Below are 24,158 nucleotides of genomic sequence, written 5' to 3' on the forward strand. Positions count from 1 at the left end.
TGTTGTCTCCCGGCCCTTGAAAAGGGACCCTTGTGAAATCTAGCTGCACAGTGTTTTCGTAGATGCTCCTTACTGCAAACACAGTACTGTATTTCGGTTGCCCCACTAATTTCTGAAGAAAAATTACAGCATATATTTTAAAACACTGTCCTCGGTCATTTGTTTTTTGAGAATTTGCCAAACTTCCCGTCACCAAAACAAACCTCTGGTTTAACCTATAAACTCTGAGTTTCCGGCCTTCTTGAAACCAGTCTCTGTGGGCAAGGGAACAGGTCATTTTGAGAGCATCTCATGCCAATTAACCATGATGGTACCAAAACATTTTACTGGACAATACTGGAGTCTTAGCTACTTCTTTGACAAAGGAATGTTCTTTTTTTCCCCAACAACAGCAGGAGAAAAAACAATTTTTTTTTAAGACTTCTTGACTTCTTTTGGGGATTCAAATGCTTGTGAGTTTAATTTCGATTTCAGAAGATCTTAAATCTCTCAAAGAAAGCCTTCAACAACCTGTTTTCAAGGTACAGATTTGTAGATAATTTGTAGATTTGTAGATATTTCTCAGTCCAAATTTTTCTATCTCCATTTTTCTTGGGACCAACAGTGAAATTCATGTTCAAGGTGAGGCCTTGGAACAGAACGTTTCTTTGCCACTAAGGCCCGGAGCCAACCGGTTTGGGGCACAGCCATGGCTGGCCACCCAACTTTTATTCACACCTGCTGCACGATCCCGATTGTGGGGAAAGGTCTTTCATTCTGCTTCGGGCAAGAACACGCTGTTTTCGAGATATGCCACTTAAGCAAAGGTAGGAACATGCCCAAAGTCATTTAACAACTTCTAATTTAGCTTAAGTTGTGAAGGGTAAAGATGAGTGGTATGCCGGATAGGATCTGATGAGGATGGTGCTTCGCCTCTGCCATCCCTCAAACACATAATCCGAGTCTAACCATGAGAAACACAGCAGGCAGATCCCAACAGAGGGGCCATCTACAAAATACCCAGCCAGCATTCCTTCTCAAACCTGCCACAGTCATCAAAAACAAGCAACGTCTGAGAACCTGTAATAGCCAAGAGGAGACAAAGAAGACAATTCTATGTAACCTAGTATCCCGGATGCATTCTGGAACAGAAAGGGGCACGAGGGAAAAACTAAGGAAATGGGAATGAAGAGTGGGCTTTAGTTAATAATAAAGTCTCAGTATTCGTTCATTATGACAAATGTACCGGACTAAGGCAAGACGTAATCACTGGGGCAACTATTTAAAGCGTGTGGTGTATTGGGGAACGCATGACCTTTGCAATTTTTTCTGTAAATCACGATCTAAAATAAAGTTTATTCAAACAAGAAAAATGAGTGTTAATATGTGGGTTTGTTTTTAAAACACCATTTCGATCACAATGGACCTAACAGCATTACTCCCGCAGGTGGATAAACCACGACTCCAAACACTAGTGTGGGTTAAGCAATCTTAGGAGGGGAGAGAAAAAGGAGTGGCTGCCCTTCCCCCATTCCCATGGCCAAACACATTAAATGTCTGGGAGCTTCCTTGGATGAAGTCCACATCCCCATCTTTAGTAAGGACAAGTTTATAGATTAATAAGAAGGCAAAATATTGTTGGAGATCTGTTGAGAGATTTCAGTGCTTTAAATCACCATGCCTTTGCTTTTCAAACTTAACTATCTGCTTTACACTTTACATTTATCAAACTGTTCGTTTAAATAACATCGTGGTATAGAATAGTTTATAAATGTTTATTAAATGTCAGTAATTCTTACAAAGCAAATATTAATAGCAAGAGGCAAAATTTTTGCAAAATATGTACAAAAGTAAAAAGCCTTCATGACTAGCAACTCATGGTGTAATCTCAAACCATTCTTTCCACTTTCAGACCTCCTTTAGAAATAATTTATTGCCAATCCTGAACTAAAGCACTGACAGAAAAAAAAAATGTACAACATCAGATAACGTGCTTCTTAGTTCCTGGAAAGTTATAAAAAGATATAATACGTATAAAAAATCCTAAGCCACAAATACTTTTATACAAAGCTAATACAAATCATGTTTTGTTGGGTACAGTATCTGTGAGGTTGTTACAAAATACACTTTTTGATAAGGCTTCTTGTGGTAAATGAGCTCTCAGGTAGAGTGGTACAGAAAAGCCATTTAATACATGTTGCCATTCTGCTTTCAAGTAAGAGGTAAAGAGAGAGTAAATGGTATAGTTTGTTGCATTGTTACATATACTTTCCAAGAGTTAATCTTTACCCGCCCCCTCTTTGTCCCCCCTTGGTACCATCATATGGGAATAACTGAGGACAGATGTATCACTTATTATGGCAAGAAATACCATGAACAAGCTTTCTAAATACAAACCCAAATCAGATACCCAGTAAGTAGCATATTTCTACCACGACATCCACAGATTGAAAATGTATGCATAGTGGGTCCTACCATACTTTGACCTGGACATTTTTTTTTTTTATCAACAGCAGATCTGGATAGGTCCCCAAACCTCCCAACAACCCAAAAAATACCGCCCCATCGTTCACTCTTTTTGTTCCGTATGAGCTCTGGCATTTGAAATCAGACGGTTAGACCTGGATGCCACAAGAATGAACATATTCACTTACATGCTAACTATACATTCACGTACAGAAACAAGAATGCTAGTGGTACAAACATTGTACTTCAAATGCTGTTAATAATCACTCACCAGCCTAAGGCTAACATGGCCTTGATGGGACTTGAAAAACCCATAAAGTCCAACCTGTTTAAAATGTTCAGGTGTCAACTTATACTTCAATCTCTAGTATAAAGTTATTAAGCCCTAACCTCGTACCATAAGATAATGGCTATGTTATCATAACATTTGCCTTACTTGGAATGTGGAGACTCACACACACCTGCTCTCGTACAACCTCCCCACCCCCGCCTCGGTTCCTCATGCTTTACTAGGCTGAAAGGCCAGCCTGCATCCCATTAATAAAAGAAAATCAGTCCTTACAGGCAAGCGGCACACCCCGTGCATGAGCAACGGATGGAACCGAACGTGCGGAAATGATGGGAAAGCGACATAAAGTGACCGAGAAGGAGAAGTCAAACTTCCGACTGAAAAAGACACGTGCAAACTTTCTGTGATTGATTCCTTCAATTAAACTAAAAGTAATAAGAAAGTAACAGAGTGACTTTCTCTAGATTTATTGGGGAGTTTGTTACAAATGTTTGAGCTTTACAGGCATGATTTCATGGATTCAAATAAGAAATTAAGAGTTAACACTGATTTTTTAGCCTTCTTATTACACAGACAGAAGTAACATTGCTACAAATTGCAATGGAGAGAAACTTGTTTCAAATGGCTTGGTTTGGGGTTTTGTCTAAATGGATCATTACATAATGAAAGCACCAATTTGAGGCCTTTTCGAATGGTGATTTGAGTTTCAGAACATAATAGATCATGACTTGGTAACTTCATTCTTCACATAAATAAGGCATAACCGGATATGTGTACTAAGGCTGAAAATACATTTTTATCAAAAGCATAAATGTTAAGTACTTGGGTACACACTGGAAGTTCAGATTTACTCATTCTCTCTTACAAAAAAATGACAGGGCGCATGATTTCTGTTGCATCTAAACCAATACTTCTAATCATTTCTGGTATTGACATACACTTACTTCCTTCTACTTTAAACCAACCACTGCCACCAGCCGAGAAAGGATTTCCCTAAACAACCTCAACTTGAGAGATTAACCAGAGGATCTTCACCGTGTAAGACACGCCGGTGCAACTTCAAAGAAAACCAAACAGGCACGGGTGAGCTTTGTCATCCTGCTCACCTTCTCTAGCTGCGGCCGCTCTCCAGCTACCAAGTGCCTGTGCCAGACAGTAATGCTGAAGTAAAGACGTCCACGTCGTATGGCGTTTGGCAGAAAGCAACGATTCGGGTTATTAAAAAAAAAAACAGTATTTAAGTGGCAGAGGCAGGCCTTACATGATGTGGAGCCTCAGAAAACACTTGGCAAAACCTTTTCCCTATGAAAATCAAGGCCCAAATTTGTGGTATTCTTTGTTTTATAAGGCAACTCTGTATATTACACATTTCTTCAAGGCCAATGAGGGCACTTTTGTGACATTTCTTAAGAATTCAGTGAGAAGACATTTGGATTTAGGAACACAATGTAATAGAGAATTAGGCACATTTTGTTCCAAATCATAATCATTAAGACTTAAAAAAGCAAACAGACCAAAGAACTTTAAACCACTTTTTTAGAGATCAGGGGAAATTGGCATAGTGAAAGCAATGAGCAGCTTTCTGATTTGGCTCACTAAATTTCATCTCCTTCTTCATATACTGGTATTTCAAAAGGATCTAGGTTTCATCATACAGGTATTAAGACTCCTTCAAATGCTTTTAAAGTACAGTCCATATAAAAAATGCGAGTTAAGTTCTTCAGACTGAGACTCACACTTCCACTGTCTAAACAAGCCAGTCATTAAGTAGAAGTACTCTGCTGCCTCAAAATACAGTCTAGATTTTATTTTAAAAGAACGCTGAAATATCGGAGACATCACAAACATAAGAAAATCACAAATACCCCAAAATAATACCGTATCTATTTGGTGTTTTAACATTTCTTGGTGGTAGTCAAAACGGGATAACTTGGTGATTGCTGCTTTGTCAGGCAGTATTTATGGTTTCTATCACAGATCTTAAATATAACTTAAATAAGACTAAGTTTCCCCTTTGTACAGGGAACTTACTTTAGCCTTCACTGGAGTTCAATGGTTTGGGCCATTCAATTAAACTATTTGCACAATTTACGCGTAGACTCTCCAGCAAAAAGTCCAAATGTTACTGTGTGCGTATTCAGATATCCACTAGCACTTAAGTTATTCTAATTCTGTGAATTTAAACACTATATTCTTTTTGGCAAGAAGCACTGGATGTAGAACTAGTCAAACATGCATGAACTATATACTATGAAGACTTGCATTATGATGCTGGGCTACGTGTCTGTAGCTCGAGGATGACCAAGGCATGGACACATTGGAAGTTACTATGGATAAAATGATGGTGGAACTTCAAATGCAAGAAAAGTCAGGAATGGTTAAGAACAATCCCTGGTTAGCTCCTTGGAAAGCCCTACTCTCACACTAGACAGCAGACAGACCAAGAGCCACGGTCTTGGAAAGGCTGCGTGATCCGTAATGTTGACCAATCTTTCAAGGACTTTCTAGCCAACAGAATACCTGAGAACACAGCTCTACAGTAAAGTGACAGATATCACAGTCTTAATCACAATTTTCAGGAAAAGGAGAAAAGCTGTCCCATTTTCCCAACTGTCACCAGCCTCGGGCATTTGCTTCTCCAGTCCCGGTCTCACACCACACTCAACCCAGAAGGCAGTATTCTCAGTACTGCAAACCAGCCCCTCTGATGAGTTCACTATGACCATATTTGTCCTCAAGGGTACGCTCTCATCTCATCTAAGTGGTGAGGAGAGGTCAAATGTAATCATCTTCCGGTGTGAGCTAAAAAAAATTACTACTTATTCTTAGAAGTATCCTCAAGACATTCAAAATGTACCTCAATAAAGCCAGAACTTCATAAGCAATAATGATATAAACATGTACATGTATCTTTTAGAGACACACCAAAAATAAACAGGAATCTCAAATAATGCCTTCTTGGGTCGTTTGACAGGAAAACACTGCCCTTGGCAAGCTCCAACTAAACAAAAGCTCCCAGAAATGCCACAGCTGGAGTTGATGGGAACAGACAAGGGAACGAAAGAAAGATGTCTGTGATGTACAACAGTGCTTCTCCGCAGCCAGGACCCGAGTCCCCCGAGGCAGGGCACGCAAGTCTGAGCGTAAAGCACGTCACAGCCTGGAAAGGGTATGTTTATTCAGAAAGTTCTGTTATCAAGTGACCTGCGATTTTTACAGTTGCTGCTAGGGCCAGAATGTTTCACATATGGCACATTTATTACATGAGACTTAAATATGAAAGGGCCCATTATATTCCACTGATTATTTTGCATCAAACACTCTTGTAGGGCCTTGGCTTGTCTCTTGCCCCCGTCTCCCTGCCCCGTACCATTTGTGAACCTCCATTAGCGTCAGACCAGGAATCCTTATGTAAACTGTAAAACACTAAGAACATTACCTTCAGAAACCACAGAAATTTTAAAACTAAACAACTGGCACTATGTAAGCAATTAAAAAAACACGAAGGCTAAATCTGTGTAAAGCTACAGAATGCCAGTCCTTAGATCAAACTTTTTTCCAACAGCCCTTTCAAACAAGGTCACCATAAAGCTAGGACAAGTGTCACGGCCGTGCACAAGGCAGATAAAAGGGATCTTGCTTGTTTTAGAACTGAATATCCTTAACCTCATACCAATAAAGACTCGAGGACACCTTCCATACTTGGCACTACAGAATTCAGTTTGAGAAGTGGGAGAAGCTGAAGCCTGAACTCTACCTAGTCAGAGGCTTGGCAGGAAACTACAACCCCCTCAAAGGGAAGCCACAGCGAAACAGATCAAAGGCTGAACATGAACACGTATCGGCAATGTGTTATTCAGCAGCTTTCGGCCACAAACCAAAGTCGGCAGGAGGAAGACTAAGATTTCCAAGAAGTTAAACTTAGAATCAAGATTTTTCTAATTCCTGTTGTAAACTGCTATTTTAAAAAACAAAACAAACAGAAAACAATCAAAAGGACAAAAGGTATTAAAACGGCCAGTCTTTTGTACATCACTGTAGCATGAGCTGCTTGAGGTTGTCGTGAAGAATGGTATCCTTCACGTCACGGAAAACGAGGCGGATGTTCTCCGTGTTGATAGCAGTGGTGAAGTGGTGGTACAAAGGCTTCTGCTGCTGGTCCCGGCGTTTGTTCCGGAAACATTCCACCAGGAATTTTTGGACGTCTCTTAAGCAGTGGGGATCCCCTTCAAATTCTAAGAAATAGTCTTTGATGCTCACAATTTGCACTTTCTCCTCAAGCAAATCTGTCTTGTTTAAGAAGAGAATAATGGAGACATTGCTGAAAACCCGGTTATTGACGATTGTTTCAAAAATGTTCAGAGATTCTGTAAGGCGATTGGTCAGTCGGTCTTCCATGAGCACCTGGTCAAACTCACTTGACGAAACAAGGAAAAGTATTGATGTCACACTGTCGAAGCATTCAAACCATCGTTTTCTCTCTGATCTTTGACCACCCACATCAACCATTTTGAAAGGAACATTTTTAATTTCAAAGTCGTACTCATGAATGCCTTTGGTGGGTCTCCTGGCAAGCAGAATATCTTGTTGTGATGGAATGTAATCCTGGAAAAGAAAAAAAACTGCTTTACACTTGGTAACCCAGAAGTAAGTAAAATTGCTAACGAACTAGCTGGTTGAGTGAATGGATATGCAAACAAACTTAGCTTTTTATTTATTTTTTAAAAAGATTTTACTTATTTGAGAGACAGTGCGCCAGCATGAGCAGGGGGAAGGGGAGAGGGACAGGGAGACTCCCCGCTGAGCAGAGAGCCCAGAAGCAGCAGACACAGGCGTGAACAGGGCTTGATCCCAGGAACCAGAGATCAGAGATCATGATCTGAGCAGCGGTCAGACGCTTAAGTGACAGTGCCACCCAGGCACCCCACAAACTTATCTTTTTAAGGACTTCTCCTGGCTGCATTAAAGCATCGGTACTATTATTCTCGTGACAAAACGCCAAGATAGATGAAAATGTTAGGGTAGGAAGACTGGTTCAACATGCTATGTTTTTCACTCCTGCAGTATCTGCAGATTGAAGTCGTACCTAACAGGTGTCCCCTCGTCCCGCCCACTGCTATGTATCTACCTTTACTGTCACTCCTCAAGGCCCTCTGCTCCGGCCAGAGACCCTACTCCTCACTCGACCACCTGCTCCCTGCCTTGCTGTGAAAGGGCAGGAGGGCTGAAATGCTGATTGCTGAGGGTCAGCTCCCAGTGCAAGGTTCTGCCTACCTCTCTCTAGCTCATTCTAAACGCTCCTTTCCTGTGCCCCACCTTTGCAACTAGGAACTCGCACAATGGTCCCTCCACATCATCGCTGTGGCCATACCACCCGCGTGGCCAACGCTGCTCGGACTCCAGCCAGCACACTGACTTTACTTCGGGGCGCCTCCCAGGTCTCCTCCCAGCGTCCAGCCCGAGCAGCTGTGCTCCCGCCTCCTCACCTCTGACACAAGTAGTCACTCTGTCAGCGCCTTGGCCCGTGAAGTGAAGGTGACCACAGAGGGCCAACTGAGGCCAACCAGCCTCAGTGGGGGAGCTTATGCAAAGACCCCCTCTCTGGGAACGGGACCAGCCAGCTCCGAGACCCTGGACAGACAGAAGGTGCTAGTCTCACGAGTCACCGGCTACCCCCGACAGCGGACTTCCGGATGCAGTATAACTGGTTCTTTCTTCTCGGGCTAGTGTTTTTCCAGATCGTTTTGACTTAGCTCTTTGGCAATACTGAACATGAGAACTTTTTAATGCTCATCGTCAAGGTCAAAAAAAATTTTTTTTTTTAAATCAAGGCAAGATTTTAAAAACAACGCTGATGGTTATGATGCTGTATTTTATACTTCCCCAAATAGCATGATATAATTTTGAAATTTCACAACATGATTATTTATCTCCTCAAAATGGTGCAATGGAGTTAAGAATAAAAAAGAAAAAAGTAGGCAGTTCTCAGTTACCTGAAATCCACAACCACTTAGTAAATAACGCTAGGGCTTCACAAAACATGTGTTTCTAGGCTTCCTTTTAGCGTCTGTTCACATACTTAACTACTTGACCTATCATCAGCACATCCACATAATTTTTAGCCTGCCCCTACTTTTTTGCTTATAATTTCATCATGAACTGTTACACGTGCTGATATAGTTGTATTTCACTTCACAGAAGTATAAATAAATATGCCAAATGAATGAACGTACTACAATTTACATAAACATTCCCCGACTAGTGTTCACTAAGGTTGTTTCCAATTTTTTACTTTAATAAAAATTCTGCAATTAAAATTCTCACACACATACTCTCCCCCTGCCCCCCTTTTTGGACTACTTCCTGAGACTAAATAACCAGGAATAAGATCGTGAGGTCAAAGATTATGAACATTTTGACGACCCTGGACACTTAGAGCCCAAGTGCTTTCCAGAAACGCCACACACACATGTACGAGCTGCCGCAGAAACAAGCCAGCCCTGAGTTGTTTTTTAATTCTCTAATTCCATAAAAATTTCAAGTTCCAACTGCCTCACTTAGAGGCTCACAGTCTGGTTAGGAAGCTGAAGGCTAATTCCTATGAAGCCCCCAAACCAGGACAATGTAATCAAGTGCTAACTGGTCTGGCGGAACAACAGTGATTCGAGAACTGTTAAAGTCCAGAGCCAGCGCTTCACAGACTAGCTGTGTGACCCTGGCCAAGTCACTTAATCCTGCTGTGTCTCCACTTCCTCATCTGTGAAATACAGACAATAATATTCACAAGGGGGATGTGAGGGCCAAATGAGTTCAACAGGGGAAGTGCTCAGGAACTGGGCCGGGCATAGTGTGCACGCCACGCGGTCTAGGTGTGCGGCCGTGTCTCCCGCCGGCCACTCCCCCCTTGCCCCACTCCTACATCATAACCTCATAACTTACGGGGAGCTTCCTCACTGCCTCCGATCCGAACTTTGCTGACTGGCTTTCATGACCCGCGTTACTCCTTGTTTTCTGGAACCGGCAGACTCTGCTCTATGCTGTCCAGCTTGCCACAGAGCCTAGCTTCAAGACCTGCCCAAAGCTGCACATCTTGGTACCATTACATGACCATTCACTTGCACAACTGTGCAACTACAATGAACAATGCATCCAGACCCAAGCTACTGCCTTCTAGAAATGTGTTAGATTTCTAATAATAAGTTAGAGCCAAGAACATCACAGGTCCTTTGCCAGATGGATGTGCCTCCTGACATTAAAACACATCCAGCTGTCCCCCATCTCGGTGGGCCCCATCTCCTCTTTACATGGATCTAACTCCATCTCCCCCTTCAGACAGTTCAGATTCCCTTATTCTTCTGGGCTAGCTCCAACTTCCCTGGCCAGAACATTACTCTCCATTCTATGGACTAATACTGTCTTCACAATGAGTATCATTTAATTGTCCTCTGCTTGTTTTATGTATGTTATAATTTTGTCTCTGACTAGAATGAGTTCCTTAAAAACAGGGATCAAGGAACAAAACAGCTAATGAGCCTTTACTACTACATGCAAGGCACTATTCTGAATACCTTACTGAGTGCTATGGACTGAACTCTGTCCCCCCAAAACTCATATGCTGGAGCCCTAACCCCGAAGTGCCTGTATTTTGGGTCAGGGCTTTTTTACAGGACATAATAACTAAGGGGAAATGAGGGCACAGGGTAGGGTCCTAATCAGACAACCTTGGTGATCTTCTAACAAGAGTACGAGAGGTCTGTCTTTCCATGTGTATGCGCTGAGCAAGAGCCGCGTGAAGAAGCCCCAGAGAGAAGGCCACTGTCTGCAAGCCAGGAGGAAAGTGCTCCCCAGAAAATGACCACACTAGCACCTTCATCTTAGACTTCTAGCCACCGGAACCATGAGAAGTAAATGTCTACTTGTTGAAGCCACCCAGTCTGTGGTGTTTTGTCACGGCAGCCTGAGCAGACTAAGACATGGGGTTTATTTCATGTAATCATCCCATAACCCTATGAGCTCTCTTACTATGCCCATGATGTGAAGAAATTAAGGTGCAGAGATGCCTGTGGTCACACAGAGCCGGACTGTGAGGGAACAGGGCTCAGGACCCAGGTGGTCTGGCTGCAGAGCGCATGTCGTTGACCCCTGTGCTGTTCCACATGGGGCTGGGCACACAGCAGGGCTTCAGTGGCCCTGGGACTTCAGTCAGAGACAGAGAAGCAAATGCAATCCCGGGACTTGTCCGACATGCACAGAAAGAACGGCCCACCTGTGGCACAGCCAGATTTATTCTTCCCTCCTTTACACCCACCTACTGATCACAGCACTCTTCATTTTATTCCAGATGTGGCCTCAGAACTGTTCTCAATGTAAGACTCTAAGCAGCTAGTACAGATTGACTAGAGTTGGCCTAGAGTCATTCATTCAAGAGTCATTCATTCCCTATTTGTTGAGTGCCTACTGTATGCCAGGCATTGTCACTAGGCCTCAAGAACTCAATTCTTCACAATCAAGAGATGAGGTCCTTGCTCTGATGTCAAGAGGGAGGTAAAAGACGAGTAAACGTATAAATAGATAAGCCAACTGCAGAAAGAGCAATGATCTTTGAAAAAAAGCAAGGGCTGATGCTGAACACAAGAGGAGGGTCCTACTTTGCAGGGTGTGCTCCAGGAAAGCTTATCTGAAAAGGCAAATTGAGAAGAGCAGGTCAAGGCAGCCCTGTTTGGATGGGAAACATAAAATAACTCTTACTAGGGCTCTCTCCATTTGGCCTATAAGTAACTTTTTTTTTAAGGCTCACAGTCTAACCAGATGGAAAAGAGACAATGAAATAAAGTCTTAATACAAAGTTCCACTGGTGTGGACTGAGTGAGTAAAAATCCATTAATATGGAGATCCCAACTTCTGGAACACACGTGTCTAGGAAAGAGGCAAGCGAAAAAACACACTGGCTTAAGGACTTATAGATAAGCACAATTTAGCAAAATCCAAAATAAGAGAATGTAAGATTTATCTTGCAAAAAGAAGGTACATTTTCACATGTCCTGGACATACCAGTATGCCACTTTCCTACTTGCAATGGGTTTTTCACTTTGTGCTTTCTTTCGGTTTTATTTTTAAAGTGACTCTCAAAGAACCCATACGATTATATTAACATGTATTACAGAAATCTGCTTTAAGAGGAGGCATATAATGTTTCAGAAAGTCCAGAAGGTAACACATGACTCTAGGGCAGTGATAATCAAACATTTTCTGAGCACAGCAAGCGTTCTTCCAGTCTTTGGCCTGCGTCCACCCCGCGGAACACAGAGCAGCTGCCGTGCCTGCAGGAGGCCCAGGCAGCCAGAGCCAGCCACAGTGCCGGCCGAGAGGAAAACTGTCCACTCTCCCTCCAAGGGTGACTCCTTCTCCTACTTCGTGGAGTCTCTTCAGCAGGCCTTTTCTGAACTGAAAAATACCATTTGCTAAAAGGTTTTGAAATCAATCAACCCACTGTGTTCTGTTCCTGCTGACCAAAAAAAAAAACCCAAAACAAAACACCCCCCCTCGAAAGACCCTGAACTAGAACAGATAATGTGCAATCTCATTTTCAAACATAAACTTCTTTCTCTGAACAGTTTCACGTTCATGAACTAGTGGGCAGGGCACTCCTCAGGGAAATGGCAGAGATCTGGATGACAGAGGGAGAAAAAATGAAGCAGCAAGAGTCGGAATACTGCCACTCGGAAAAAGGAAGAAGCAAACAGCTATTTTAATACATAATTTTTCTAAACCTCCCCACTAATATCCTGACTACTGCTTTCAAATGGCGATAAACATAACAACTTACTGCTTCTCCAAGTTTATCCAAGTTATCCAGGAAATATTTTACAGATTCACCCTAAAAGAAGAAGAAAACAAATAGTCATTAGGGCTTAGAAATGGAAGATTCTGTTACAACAGTTTACATTAAACTGTCTGGTTGTACACTTAATCTAAACACAGTTCGTTTAGTCACAAATTTCAGACCAGACCACTGACCCCACTAAGAACGTTTACGGTGTCTGCTTCTGCCCCATGCTACAGGCTGGGTAATCTCACAAGTGCTTTCCAGAGCGGTGCCCCAGTGACCATCTCCGTGGACAGGATGACATGGACGCTTAGTGATAGAACAATCTAGGCATCCAAAGGGAAGATGTAATTAAAAGGTGAAAACTGCTTATGAGATAAACATACAGTTTAAGGGGGCTTCTTTTTGTCTACATTTCCCTACCTTAAGTGTATACCAGTGGTGGTTATCATTAGTGACAAGAGCAAACCAGAGATGAGGTGAGGACACTGTAAAATCAGTAACAGGCACCTGCCTGGACAGACACACCTTGCTCCAGAAGATTCTGGATAACACAAGCTTCATGTCTCCCTTAGGTCTTTTCCTGAGTGACCAGCCTACTCTCTCTTGAGCCCAGATTTCTATTAAACCTCCAGTCAGTTTCGAATATCTAGAATATACTCCTAAGAGGAAATACTTAAACAGAGGACGGACAGAGAAGAGGGGAGCCATTTGGGGCAAGAAGGGCTCTGTCTTTCTCTCAGGATGCTGTCCCTGTGTTTTCTGTTCCTGCTGGATTTCTATTACCATAGCACAGTACCCCGCCCCCCCGCCCCGACCCAGCCCCGCCCGTGGCTGCTTCCATAATTTCCTGAAGGCAGTGCTTCTTTAATGTGTAGGAGAAATCACCTGAAGATCTTGGTTGACTACAGGTTCTGATCTGAGGCTGGGGGGCGGGGGCGCAACCGAACAGTACTTTCTGCAGTTCAGGTGACTTCTGGGACCACACTGGGTCACAGACCTTACAGAAGTTTCTCAATTTATTTTGGTCTCAGAATCCCTTCACACATCTTAAGATTCTTGAGGATCCCAAACAGACCTTGTTTATGTGGGTTACAGCTATTAGTATTTACCATATTAGAAAGTAAAATTAAGAAATTTAAAAAATATTTTATTTAAAAATTCATTTAAAAATATCAGTAATAAACCCATTACATGTTAACACATTTTAGTATAGCTCGATAAAAGACAGTGAGATACTCATTTGCTTCTGCATTTGAACTGCTACTATACGTTGTCCTGGCTGAGTATATACAGAAAATCTGGCCTTTCACAAAAATATAGTTGGAAAGGGAGCATTTTAATAAAATATTTTCAGACAACTTTAGATATTTTTGCTACTATACCAAAACTTGACAAGTGGCAGTTTTAAACAAGTTAGCTCACTGGTTTACCCTGTACGTAGAATGGATCTTTTACCTGACCACTATTTTGTAACACCAGGCACCGGTCATAGGAACAATGGTGGGTGACTGAGTAATGCAGAGCTTCCAAATGCTAGCATGTTTCACTACACCATAGTAAGAAAATCATAGTCATGAGTGTCTCTTTCACCTCTCACGGAAGTCTGACAAGCTCACAGTGGTGGGCCAAAACAAGTTCTCCTAAAATTTTGATTTCCACTTCAAAGCTCAAGCTTTACCAATGGCAACAAATACTCTCCCATGTTTTCCTTGAAGTGATAGGCTAACTTCACTTGTCTGTCCAATGCCCAAGTCTGAATAAGTTGGTTGGTTTCTCGAGTAAAAACGGTGTTCCATGATTCAGCTCACAATCCGACCAGTTGCAAAAGCGCTTTTCATCCTGAGTCAGTACGCCGCAGGGGCATTTCCATGTGCCTCCCAGCCCATCACACAGTACAGGAAAGACATGTGGACTCAAAGGTCGGGATTTAAAACAATTTTTAATGCTTGATTAGGGATAATCTTAAGTGACAGTGGGGGGTGTATGTGTGAGAAATGACAACCACAAGTGCATGGCGGTGAGGCTACAACTTTGGGGGGTGGGGGGCAATGCCTGGACCTGTGCTAACGTGCTGGCTGTTCACAGCCACTGCTGTTCTCTCTGTACCCTCGGGGCCAGTGTGAACACAGGGAAGAAGTGAAGAACAGCTTAGTACCATTATGAAGAGTGCTGACTTGGAAGACTCCCTTTATAGGGTGTCTGGGACCCCCCAGGGATCTGTGGGACATACTTTGAGCATGGAGAAGTACACAGGTGTACTGAGGTGCCTGAGGGGAGTGCCTGGCTGATTTCCTCACGATTGGAAGCAGTGATAGATGGTTTTGCTTTTTTCTGGACCTTATAGAGTATTTACAGCATCTAAAGATAATTTTTACAAGATGGGAAAAAAATCTTCAAGGAATTCATTTTGGATTAATGAAGAGATTATCTGGGCAAACTTGTATGGATATTTTTTGCATTTTGGCATGAATTTTGCTGAAAAAATTAATATTTTTGTGTTTTGACCGAGATCTACGGGCCAAAGGGAATCTGGGCTTAATCTATAAATCCCAATTATTTACTCATAGAACTGTTTGTACAACCCAAAAGTATTTAAAAAGTAAAATTCAAACAAATAATGATTCTGTTATACTGAAGTAGAGTCTCTTGGACAAATATGATAAGAGATAGTCACTCTGTTTATGTATGAGTCTAACAAAACTGTTTTCCTTTCCGTAACGTGTATATTAAATACTTAACGTAATGTCAGATACCTTAAATGAAATTTAGCAAATTTCTTAAAAAAAAAAAAAAAGGTGCTTTTTGACTGGTAGTGTTGTATATTGCATTTACTGGCTTTTTCCTTGATTTTTAGATTTAATATAAATTCACTGTGGAAACTGGTAACTACTAAAAGGAACAAAGGAGGAAAGAGGCAATAGCCATCACCTCCACCACTCAGGGAGGGTCACAGTTAACATCTGAAGACATCTTCCTCCGATCACTTTTTGTACATTTAACACTGTTGAAATAATACAGACAAGTCTGTGTCCTGATTTTTCCACTTAAATAACTGTTAAGTAAATTTAATGGTCAAATAATTCTTAGTATTTATTATGTAAAAAGTTAAATAAAACCGCTGATGTAATGTTGAACATTTGACTTTTTTAGTAAACATTTTTAACATTTTAAAAAATAAATCATGTTGTGATAAACAGCCTTGAGCATAGCTGTGTGTGCCCTGCGTGATCTCAGAAGAAGTAGTAAGGCAAAGAAGTTGAACATTTCTAAGATGCTTACTACTCACTGCCACAAAGGTTCTAGTGACTCTCTCCTACCCGACAGTGTGAAATTACGATGAAAATAAACGAAGCCGAGAGCAGAGAAGATGTGTTTTGTAGATGTGTCTGTAATAAACTAAAGTGCAAACTCTGATCGGCTCCACACTGTGATCCCCGATGCTTCTCATTTCAGACAGCCCAGAGCAAGGGGGCTCTGTGTAGCACAGAAAATGACAGGTTCCATATCCAAATTGACAATAAAAGTTCAACTACACAAAAACCTATTTCAATTAGTACTGCTGTTTATCTTAGTTAATGGCGAAATAAATGAAAGTTAAAGTCACCTTAACATGAGCACACTGTCTAAAGCAGCAAGCTCCCCCTTTCCTCTTTCAAAAAGTACATGCTTATAACCAACCCATTGTTTCTGAGGGTATAGAGAGAGGCTGGTATACTCATTCTAGTGACCTTGCAAATTCAAACTTTTTAGAAAGTTATGAGTAGTATGGGTGAAAACTTTTCATGAACTTTTACCCATTCTAAGGAATTTACTGAACATAAACAAAATGTTACAAACAAAAAGATATTTTACTCAGTACTACCTATGATAGCAAGATTTGGAAGTCCATTTTTCCATTAATCATTAGGGGAATGATTTAATAAATTTTGGCATACTAATATAACAACATTATATGTCATCGAACAATAATTATTTTGATATAACTGCCACATATGAAATATTTACACCATTAGATGCTAAATTAAAGTAGTAGATCACAAAGTGAAGGTTACAAAGAAATTACAACCCCTTATCTACAAGTGTTTTGGTAAGCTTGGCTCCCAACACTTAACTGGGAGCGAAACTTGACCTGAATTGACCTTAGGTTCTTTACAGTCTTTATTTCTCCCACGTAGTAAAACTATTCAAACATTGTGCTGCAAAACAATGGATTTTACGTAATAAACAGTACACACACTGTATTATCTTTCTGAAATCCAAAAAGTTCGTAATTCCATTAACAAATCCGGACTCAAGGATTTATAAGAATGGATCTGCGCTACGTGTGCTTTACCTGTGCTACCTAAATATAGGAAAGGCAACTCTGTAGCCCAAGGACTGATTAAATCCTCTTTTCAAAAAAAGAAAGAAGGAAAAGAAAATTGTTCCTATTTGTTCTTCCGTTGGTATTATAAATATTAAAAAAGTGGAAGTTCTTTCCCCAGATGTGTCCTGATTTAAGTGCATTCCCTAAGAGTGGATCTGAGAACTTTTGGGTTCAAATTACTACAGGCCTCTCTGTTTACTGGGAAGTCATAATTTCACCCAAATCAAATAATAATAATTAGAAAAATATGCATGTGCTCCGTTGTTAAATTTCAACTTTTACTGAAGGAAGTTTCATCAGTGTAACTTACACAGTCCTGTTGTGCACTTGAGACTGTACAAAATATTTATAATTCACTTTCACACATTTGAACATGTGGGTTATCTCTAGTATTTAAAGTCCCTACCACCAACTGACTATACTGTGACTACGCTCTGCCTTCTCCACTACTACTCAGTCATTATCTATTCAAGGAGTGTAAATACTTCAACATATTATTACTATGAAAAATACATTATGGTTAAAATAACTCCCCAAACATAAAAAAAGGATGTTAATTCACCATTTTATTTTATTTTTTTTAAGATTTTATTTATTTATTTGAGAGAGAGAATGAAATAGAGAGAGCATGAGAGGGGGGAGGGTCAGAGGGAGAAGCAGACTCCCTGCTGAGCAGGGAGCCCGATGTGGGACTCGATCCCGGGACTCCAGGATCATGACCCGAGCCGAAGGCAGTCGCTTAACCAACTGAGCCACCCAGGCTCAGTTAATGTTAATTCACCATTTTAGACCATAGGTGATACTACTGATCCTTCCGTTAGGTAGAAAACCGAGAGTGGGACACAAGAATGACTTTAGTACCTTTTTTTTAAAATTATTTTTTATTGTTATGTTAATCACCATATATTACATCATTTGACTTTAGTACCTTTTAATGTGCATGGCTGTAAACTAAAGCCTCCTTCTGTTAAGAGGTCAGGCCCCCCCCCCCCAGATTAAGCTACTGTGAAACAAGCAACTTTAAACCCATGCACACACAGACATGAGCACGTGTGTGTGCGTGCACACACACACGAGCACGTGCAAACACATGTGTGCTATAAAAAGATGAATACTATCATAGGAGAAATTTCCCACAGTAGCATTAGAGGGTGTTACTGGGGAAATAAAAAATAGAGAGAGAGAGAGAGAGAGAAAACCTTTTTACAGTCTCAAAAAAATCCCAAATTAAAAAATATAAAATGTGTGTTGTTTGCAATCTAATCACGAAGGACATGGAAAATGAATACCGGAGTCTCTTCTCAGTAAGCCCAAGAGCTTCTGAAGGTCACCTTCTCTTCGTGCTTTACTGCTCCTAAGCAAATTTTATACCTAGTTCAGTGCCCAGCACCTGGGGGCCTCCTCTCTCTCCTCCCCAAGAGTGGTGAATGGAGTATGAATTACCAGGGGCAAATTTCCCTCAAATATTTTTTCCTAACAGTTTCAGAAATGATCAAAAACTCTTCTAGTTGTCTACTATTAACGTTAAGGAAAATATGTGAATTTTAGTCCTTTTCTAACACTAATCTGGCAAGTTTCTAAACTTCTCCAGGCCTCAGTTAAACCGTCAATAAAATGAGGAAGTTTCGTGGTTTCATGGATAATTACTGAAGTTCTGCTCTACGCTGACAATTTCAGTTTGTACAACTGATTTAAAGTTCTCCTTTCCCCATCTCTCTGCGTCTATTACTCTTAAGTCCACTTTTGTTGTGACTCATTATTCAAGTTACGTTGTTGCTTAGTCTCCTGGCTAATACAGAAATAAATAATTCCATATATCAGGCAAGAAATATCATGGGTCTAACACTCACTTCTTGCTGGTTATGACTTGAGACTCTATTAGAACCTTCCTCAGGCTGTCTTATGTTACTAAAGAGAAATTTTCATCAGCTGCAAAGAAAAGCGGTTAAGTCACACTTACGACTTTTAAAATGTGAGATGTTTCATGTCATCCCTCAGTCCCTTTTTCCTCTGTTCAGAACACTGACATGACTGTCTCGGCATGGCATTAGCAGCCAGTGGGCCTCGGTTCTAGACACCAGAGAGTACCCCTCAGCTTAAGTCACCTCAAGAACAAAATGATAAGAGAGGTAATTAAGCTCCAGTGTCCCGGTGAATTAAAAAATCCTATTAGTTCTACAAACTGCATTTTGTAAGTCGTGTCTAAAGCCCGAACGGGCTCAACGTTACCCCCCATCCACAAGAATGATGTGTTACAAAGACTCTGTCTTTGCTTGGCATAAAAGAAGTCAGAGGCCCTGAGTTTAAAGGTAACAGAGAAGCTGAGAACACAAATGAGAATGTAATTTTTATGAAACAGATGTGTAGTCATAGTATGGAAAGCTTGGCAGTTTATTTGCCTAGTCACTGAACAAGTGACAAATGTATTCAATATTCTCTTCTGCAGAGCTAAACCGTATAAGACAGCACTTAGAATCTACAACTTTAAAAGGATGTGGAATTTAAGCTGGACTTAAATACAATTTTTAAAAAGCAAGGCATGCATATTTTAGATAAGGCAGCTTGGCAATGTTTAACAGGAACGTTAAAAATGACCCTCATTGCAGGACTCGAGGAAAAATCTGTGCGAGTACGGCAGTGGTAGTGCTGCTGTGGCAGAAGGAAAGGCTGCTTGAGAGCTACGCGAGTATTCCTCTTACGGAACTATGTTCTAGAGCAGGGATCCTCCAACTGTGACCGGCAGGCCAAATCCAGCCCACTGCTTATTTCTGCGTGGCCCATTTCTAAATGGCTGGGGGGATAAAAAAATCAAAAGAATACTTCATGACATCTGAAAATGACACGGAATTCAAATTTCAGTGTCCATAAGTAAGCCTGGATCGGCTCACGACCTGGCTCGTTTGCTGACGCACTGGCCAGCGTGCTCCACACCGCAGTGGCCACGAGCGGTCACGACACGGGCTGTGTGTGCAGCTCTGCTCACGTGGCACGACATGACGCCCTGACATAATCACAGTCCGAAACTGTCTCACATGTCGCCGGGGGCGCCACAGTATGACTCCTTTTTTTTTACTAGTGCATATCCATCAGGACAAAAAGCAGAAGAGCACTTTAAATGTCCCACTTTTGAGGCATAATGGAATGTGGGTAATTCTGATACACCAAATTTGATGGAAAAGCACTGTGTTTATTATGCAGTGACACCGTGGCTATGCTAAGAGAATACAATGTACGTCCATATTACCAGACTGAACACTCTTAAAAATAATCCCAACTCACAGGAAAGCGACAGGAGAAAAAAAAAAATCACAAAATTTAAAAGGGGACTAGCTCATCACAGCAGGATTTCTTTGCAAAAGTAAAAGATGGAAATAGACTGAAACTAAAGTCAGTTTCCAAGTGGTTCACGTTTGCTGGCCAAGCAAGGACTACCATTTACTGCTGAGTGGTTGTTTACTCCAGGAATCAGCGCCAAGTCTGAAGGGACTGAAGAATTAGCCTGTCCGAACAGTCTGTGTGGGAGAACTACAGATGAGAATACTTTCAAAGAAGCTGAGGAAACTCTAAAGCAGTATAACCTAAACTGTAATACGCCAGGGTGTGTTACAACTGACGGTAGTAAAAGTATGTGCACAGCAGAAAAAAGATAAATTTAGAAAGACTAAAAATGACCGCACATTGCGTGATTCGGTACTTTGTGGGAAGCAGATGGGTCTATCATGTGTTTTTGAACCAGTGAAGTGTCAATAATAAATTTAATTCACTTCCCATGGACTTATATGTCATCAGTTCCATGAATTTTTGTAAAAAATAGAAGCTGAATATGCTGATTTGTCCTATTACACAGTTCAAGAGCTTAGCAGAGATAAATTTTTACTGAGATTTTCGGAACTAATGGATGCAACTGAATTTTTCCAAATAAGAACGACGCTCAATCACTAATGCAGACCATGAATGGCTTTGGAAATTAACTTTAAGGAAGACCTGATTATATATCTTAAGGAATTCAACCCCACATTAAAAGGCAAAACAGTTTTTGCAAAACTTATACTGTGGTAATTCATTTCAACAACTGGCATTATTTTAATCATAAGCAATGTCAAACTTTTATATAATTTCTTTGCTGTCAAAAGTTAAAACAAGAAGTGAGACCTCCCATCCTCACACAAATTTGCAGCATGTATTTTTCCAAAATCAAACTATAGTTCCTGCAGCATCTTTCAGACCCCAATGTAAATAGAAAGAATATTTTCATATTTTAAAAATCCACTTAATTACAATGAGGAGCTTCCACCTAACTGCCAACTGGAAATGGATAATTTGCAATGTAAATGATATGCCAAGAGGCAAACATCGAGAAGAATCTAACAGAATTCTATAAATGCCTTCCAAGCAATAACTATGCTCAATTAAAATCATATGCTCAGGGGCGCCTGGGTGGCTCAGTCAGTTAAGTGTCTGCCTTCAGCTCAGGTCGTGATCCCAGGGTCCTGGGATCCAGCCGGGAGTGGGGCTCCCTGCTTCTCCCTCTGCCCCTCCCCCACAGCTGGTGTTCTCAACTTGCTCTCTCTCAAATAAATGAAATCTTTTAAAAAATTTTTAAAAAACATCATATGCTCCTTTGGCAGTACCTGTCTGTATGAAAAGACATTTTCTTCAAGGATGAAATGTATAAAATCTCACTTGGCAGCTCCTATCTGTATGAAAAGACATTTTTTTCAAGGATGAAATGTATAAAATCTCACTACAGATCAGCATAAATGAACATTTGCAACTTATTTTGATGATAGGGAACAGTAAAATTCGAACCTCAATTAAGCAAAGTGTTATTCATCTCCAAAAGAATCCCACTCTTCTCATTAGTAAGCCTATATACAAAATACTGTATACAATTTTTATTATTCTATTTTGAATTTCATCCATAAAAAACGTGTGGAAATTTGTTTCCTCTTTGTGTGTGTGTGTGTATATATATATATATATATATACACCTACATAATGCCCTTGATTTTGTCTGCTGGCATGCAAAGTCTAAAATATACTCCCACTACTGGCCCTTTTCAGAAACAGTGTTTTTTGACTCCAGTCCTAGACCCACGAAGGTCCTACACCTGGCACTGCGTTAGCACTTCTAACGGGCTTGTTAAAGATACTGAATCCCTGGGGGCCGGAGGAGGGTTGTGGGGTGGGTGGCTTAGGTGGTTAAGCGTCTGACTCTTGATTTCAGCTCAGGTCTTGATCTCGGGGTCGGGGGATCGAGCCCCGAGCCCCGTGTCTCTTTCTCTAAATAAATCTTTTTTAAAAACTGCAGATCCCCAGGTCCACCACAAATCTACCAAAACAAAAATGTAAGCTCTAAAAGAAGGGACTCTAAGGTAGTCAGTCCAGCCTCAGTTCAGATCTGGACACCCATTTTACTCAAAATTGGATTTTACATCAACATTTTCATGACTTTTGGTATTGATTACACCAAATTGGTTGTGTTTTTTAAGCCTTGCAAAAATGCCAAGAATATTAAGAAACTAGATTAGAGGACGTGAGGGCGATCTGGCTGTGACATCTGTCACCCCACTGATGGCCAGGGTTGGTTCAGCTGATCTGGCCAGCTAGGCAGATGTCCCCTTCCTCCCTCACCACTCCATGTGTGTCCCTCCCGAAGCTGTAAGCTCGAGGAGGACGACCTTCCCCGATAGAGGAGGACCATTCTTTGGTCAAGGGTATACGAGTAGCTGCACTTCTTGGCTAGAACCTCCAAAAACAGGCTCTCAAGAAACTAGATTAGAAACTTATTTTATCTTATTGTAAAAGTAGGCTTCAAGTATCACTTTCGTTCAACTACGTCTTAAAAGTAGAACATTAGACCTTCCTTTGACAGATCTAAATTGTGACATAAACAGTGGACTTAAGCCTACAAGTAGAGCTTTCCCTTTCTCTTTTTACATCTGATTTGGCACTCAGTTGTACCTTACTATCCTTCTAACTGCCTTCCTTCCCACATTCCTAGATCCTATTTTCATACGTCCGCCAGGGTCTGCAGCCTTCAGAGCTAACTCCCTGAGATTTTTATGGTCAAAAATTGATGAACCTGGTAATCCAAGTATTACACTGTTAAAATGCTACAAAAGCACAAATGACAAAAATGAGTAGAACCACTATTTATATTTTAGCATAGGATCCTAAAGAACTTGGAACCTCAATTAAACCTACAAAATTAATTTGCTCCTACAACAGACATTTAAACTTTGCATGGTAAGATAAAGCAACTCAAAGTGCTTAATAAGGAAGAAGCACTCTCTTTTTACCTGGTAAACAGGTACATTGTGGGATGAGAAGGTCAAATAAAGTTCAATTACACGGCGCACCTGGGTGGCTCAGATGGTTAAGCGTCTGCCTTCGGCTCCAGTCATGTTCCCAGGGTCCTGGGATCGAGCCCCACATGGGGCTCCTGGCTCAGCAGGGAGTCTGCTTCTGCCTCTCCCCCTGCTCATGCTCTATCTCTGTGTCTCAAATGAATAACTAAAATCTTTAGAAAAAATAAAATAAAATTCAATCAAATGCAAAAAAAATTTAATCACATGCAAAGTGTAAGTAATGTATCAGATTTTAGTTTACTACTAAATAAACTGCCACTGTTTAATCCTGTAAAATGTCTAGAATTTAACTACAGGCTAATTAAGTGTGCCTATAAGTGGCAGAAAACTCCCTGAAAAAAGAAGTCAATTAGAAAAAAATAAGTGAATTAAGAAGTATCCCATTTTTACGTGTGGAGGCCCTTTTAGTTATGAGACCAGCATTACCTAAAATAGTTTTTTTTTAAAGATTTATTTATTTGAGAGAGAGAGAGACACAGTGCGAGAAAAGGGGGAAGGCAGAGGAGAGGGGCAAGCAAGACTCCCGGCTGAGTGGGGAGCCCGACGCAGGGTCGATCCCAGGACCCCCAAGATCATGACCTGAGCCAAAATCAAGAGTCAGAGGCTCAACCGACTGAGCCATCCAGGCACCCCTGGTAGTTTTCTGTTTAAAAATAAACATGATAGCACAAGAAACAGTAGAGAAAATCTATATTACCAAGGTAATTAAGCAGTGAGAAATTTTCTTCTGAAATCTAAGTATACATGTGATTCTGAAAATGAGAACTCAAAGTTAATATCCAGTTTCTCTTTATACAGAGAACCAACCACTACTCAAATGCTATAAACAGCAAAACATTTCCTGAAGTACTAGTAAAC

At 41.0% G+C, this 24,158-nt stretch overlaps 1 protein-coding gene across 1 annotated transcript in view; it reads right to left on the reverse strand.

Moving 5' to 3' along the window:
• Positions 1–2,489: 2,489 nt before the first annotated feature.
• Positions 2,490–24,158, reverse strand: part of GNA13 (G protein subunit alpha 13) — a 40,403-nt gene continuing 18,734 nt past the window's right edge. The window contains exons 3-4 of the mRNA XM_025889877.2: positions 12,561–12,611; positions 2,490–7,339 (exon numbers count right to left, since the gene is read on the reverse strand). Of these exons, the coding sequence (XP_025745662.1) occupies positions 6,767–7,339; positions 12,561–12,611 (624 nt within the window). The 3' untranslated portion in view covers positions 2,490–6,766. The remainder of the gene's footprint in view (positions 7,340–12,560; positions 12,612–24,158) is intronic.

The sequence above is a fragment of the Callorhinus ursinus genome, unplaced genomic scaffold (genome assembly GCF_003265705.2).
Source record: "Callorhinus ursinus isolate GAN/ISIS: 27379988/994484 unplaced genomic scaffold, GSC_fseal_2.0 scaffold50, whole genome shotgun sequence".
Taxonomy (NCBI): Eukaryota; Metazoa; Chordata; class Mammalia; order Carnivora; family Otariidae; genus Callorhinus; species Callorhinus ursinus.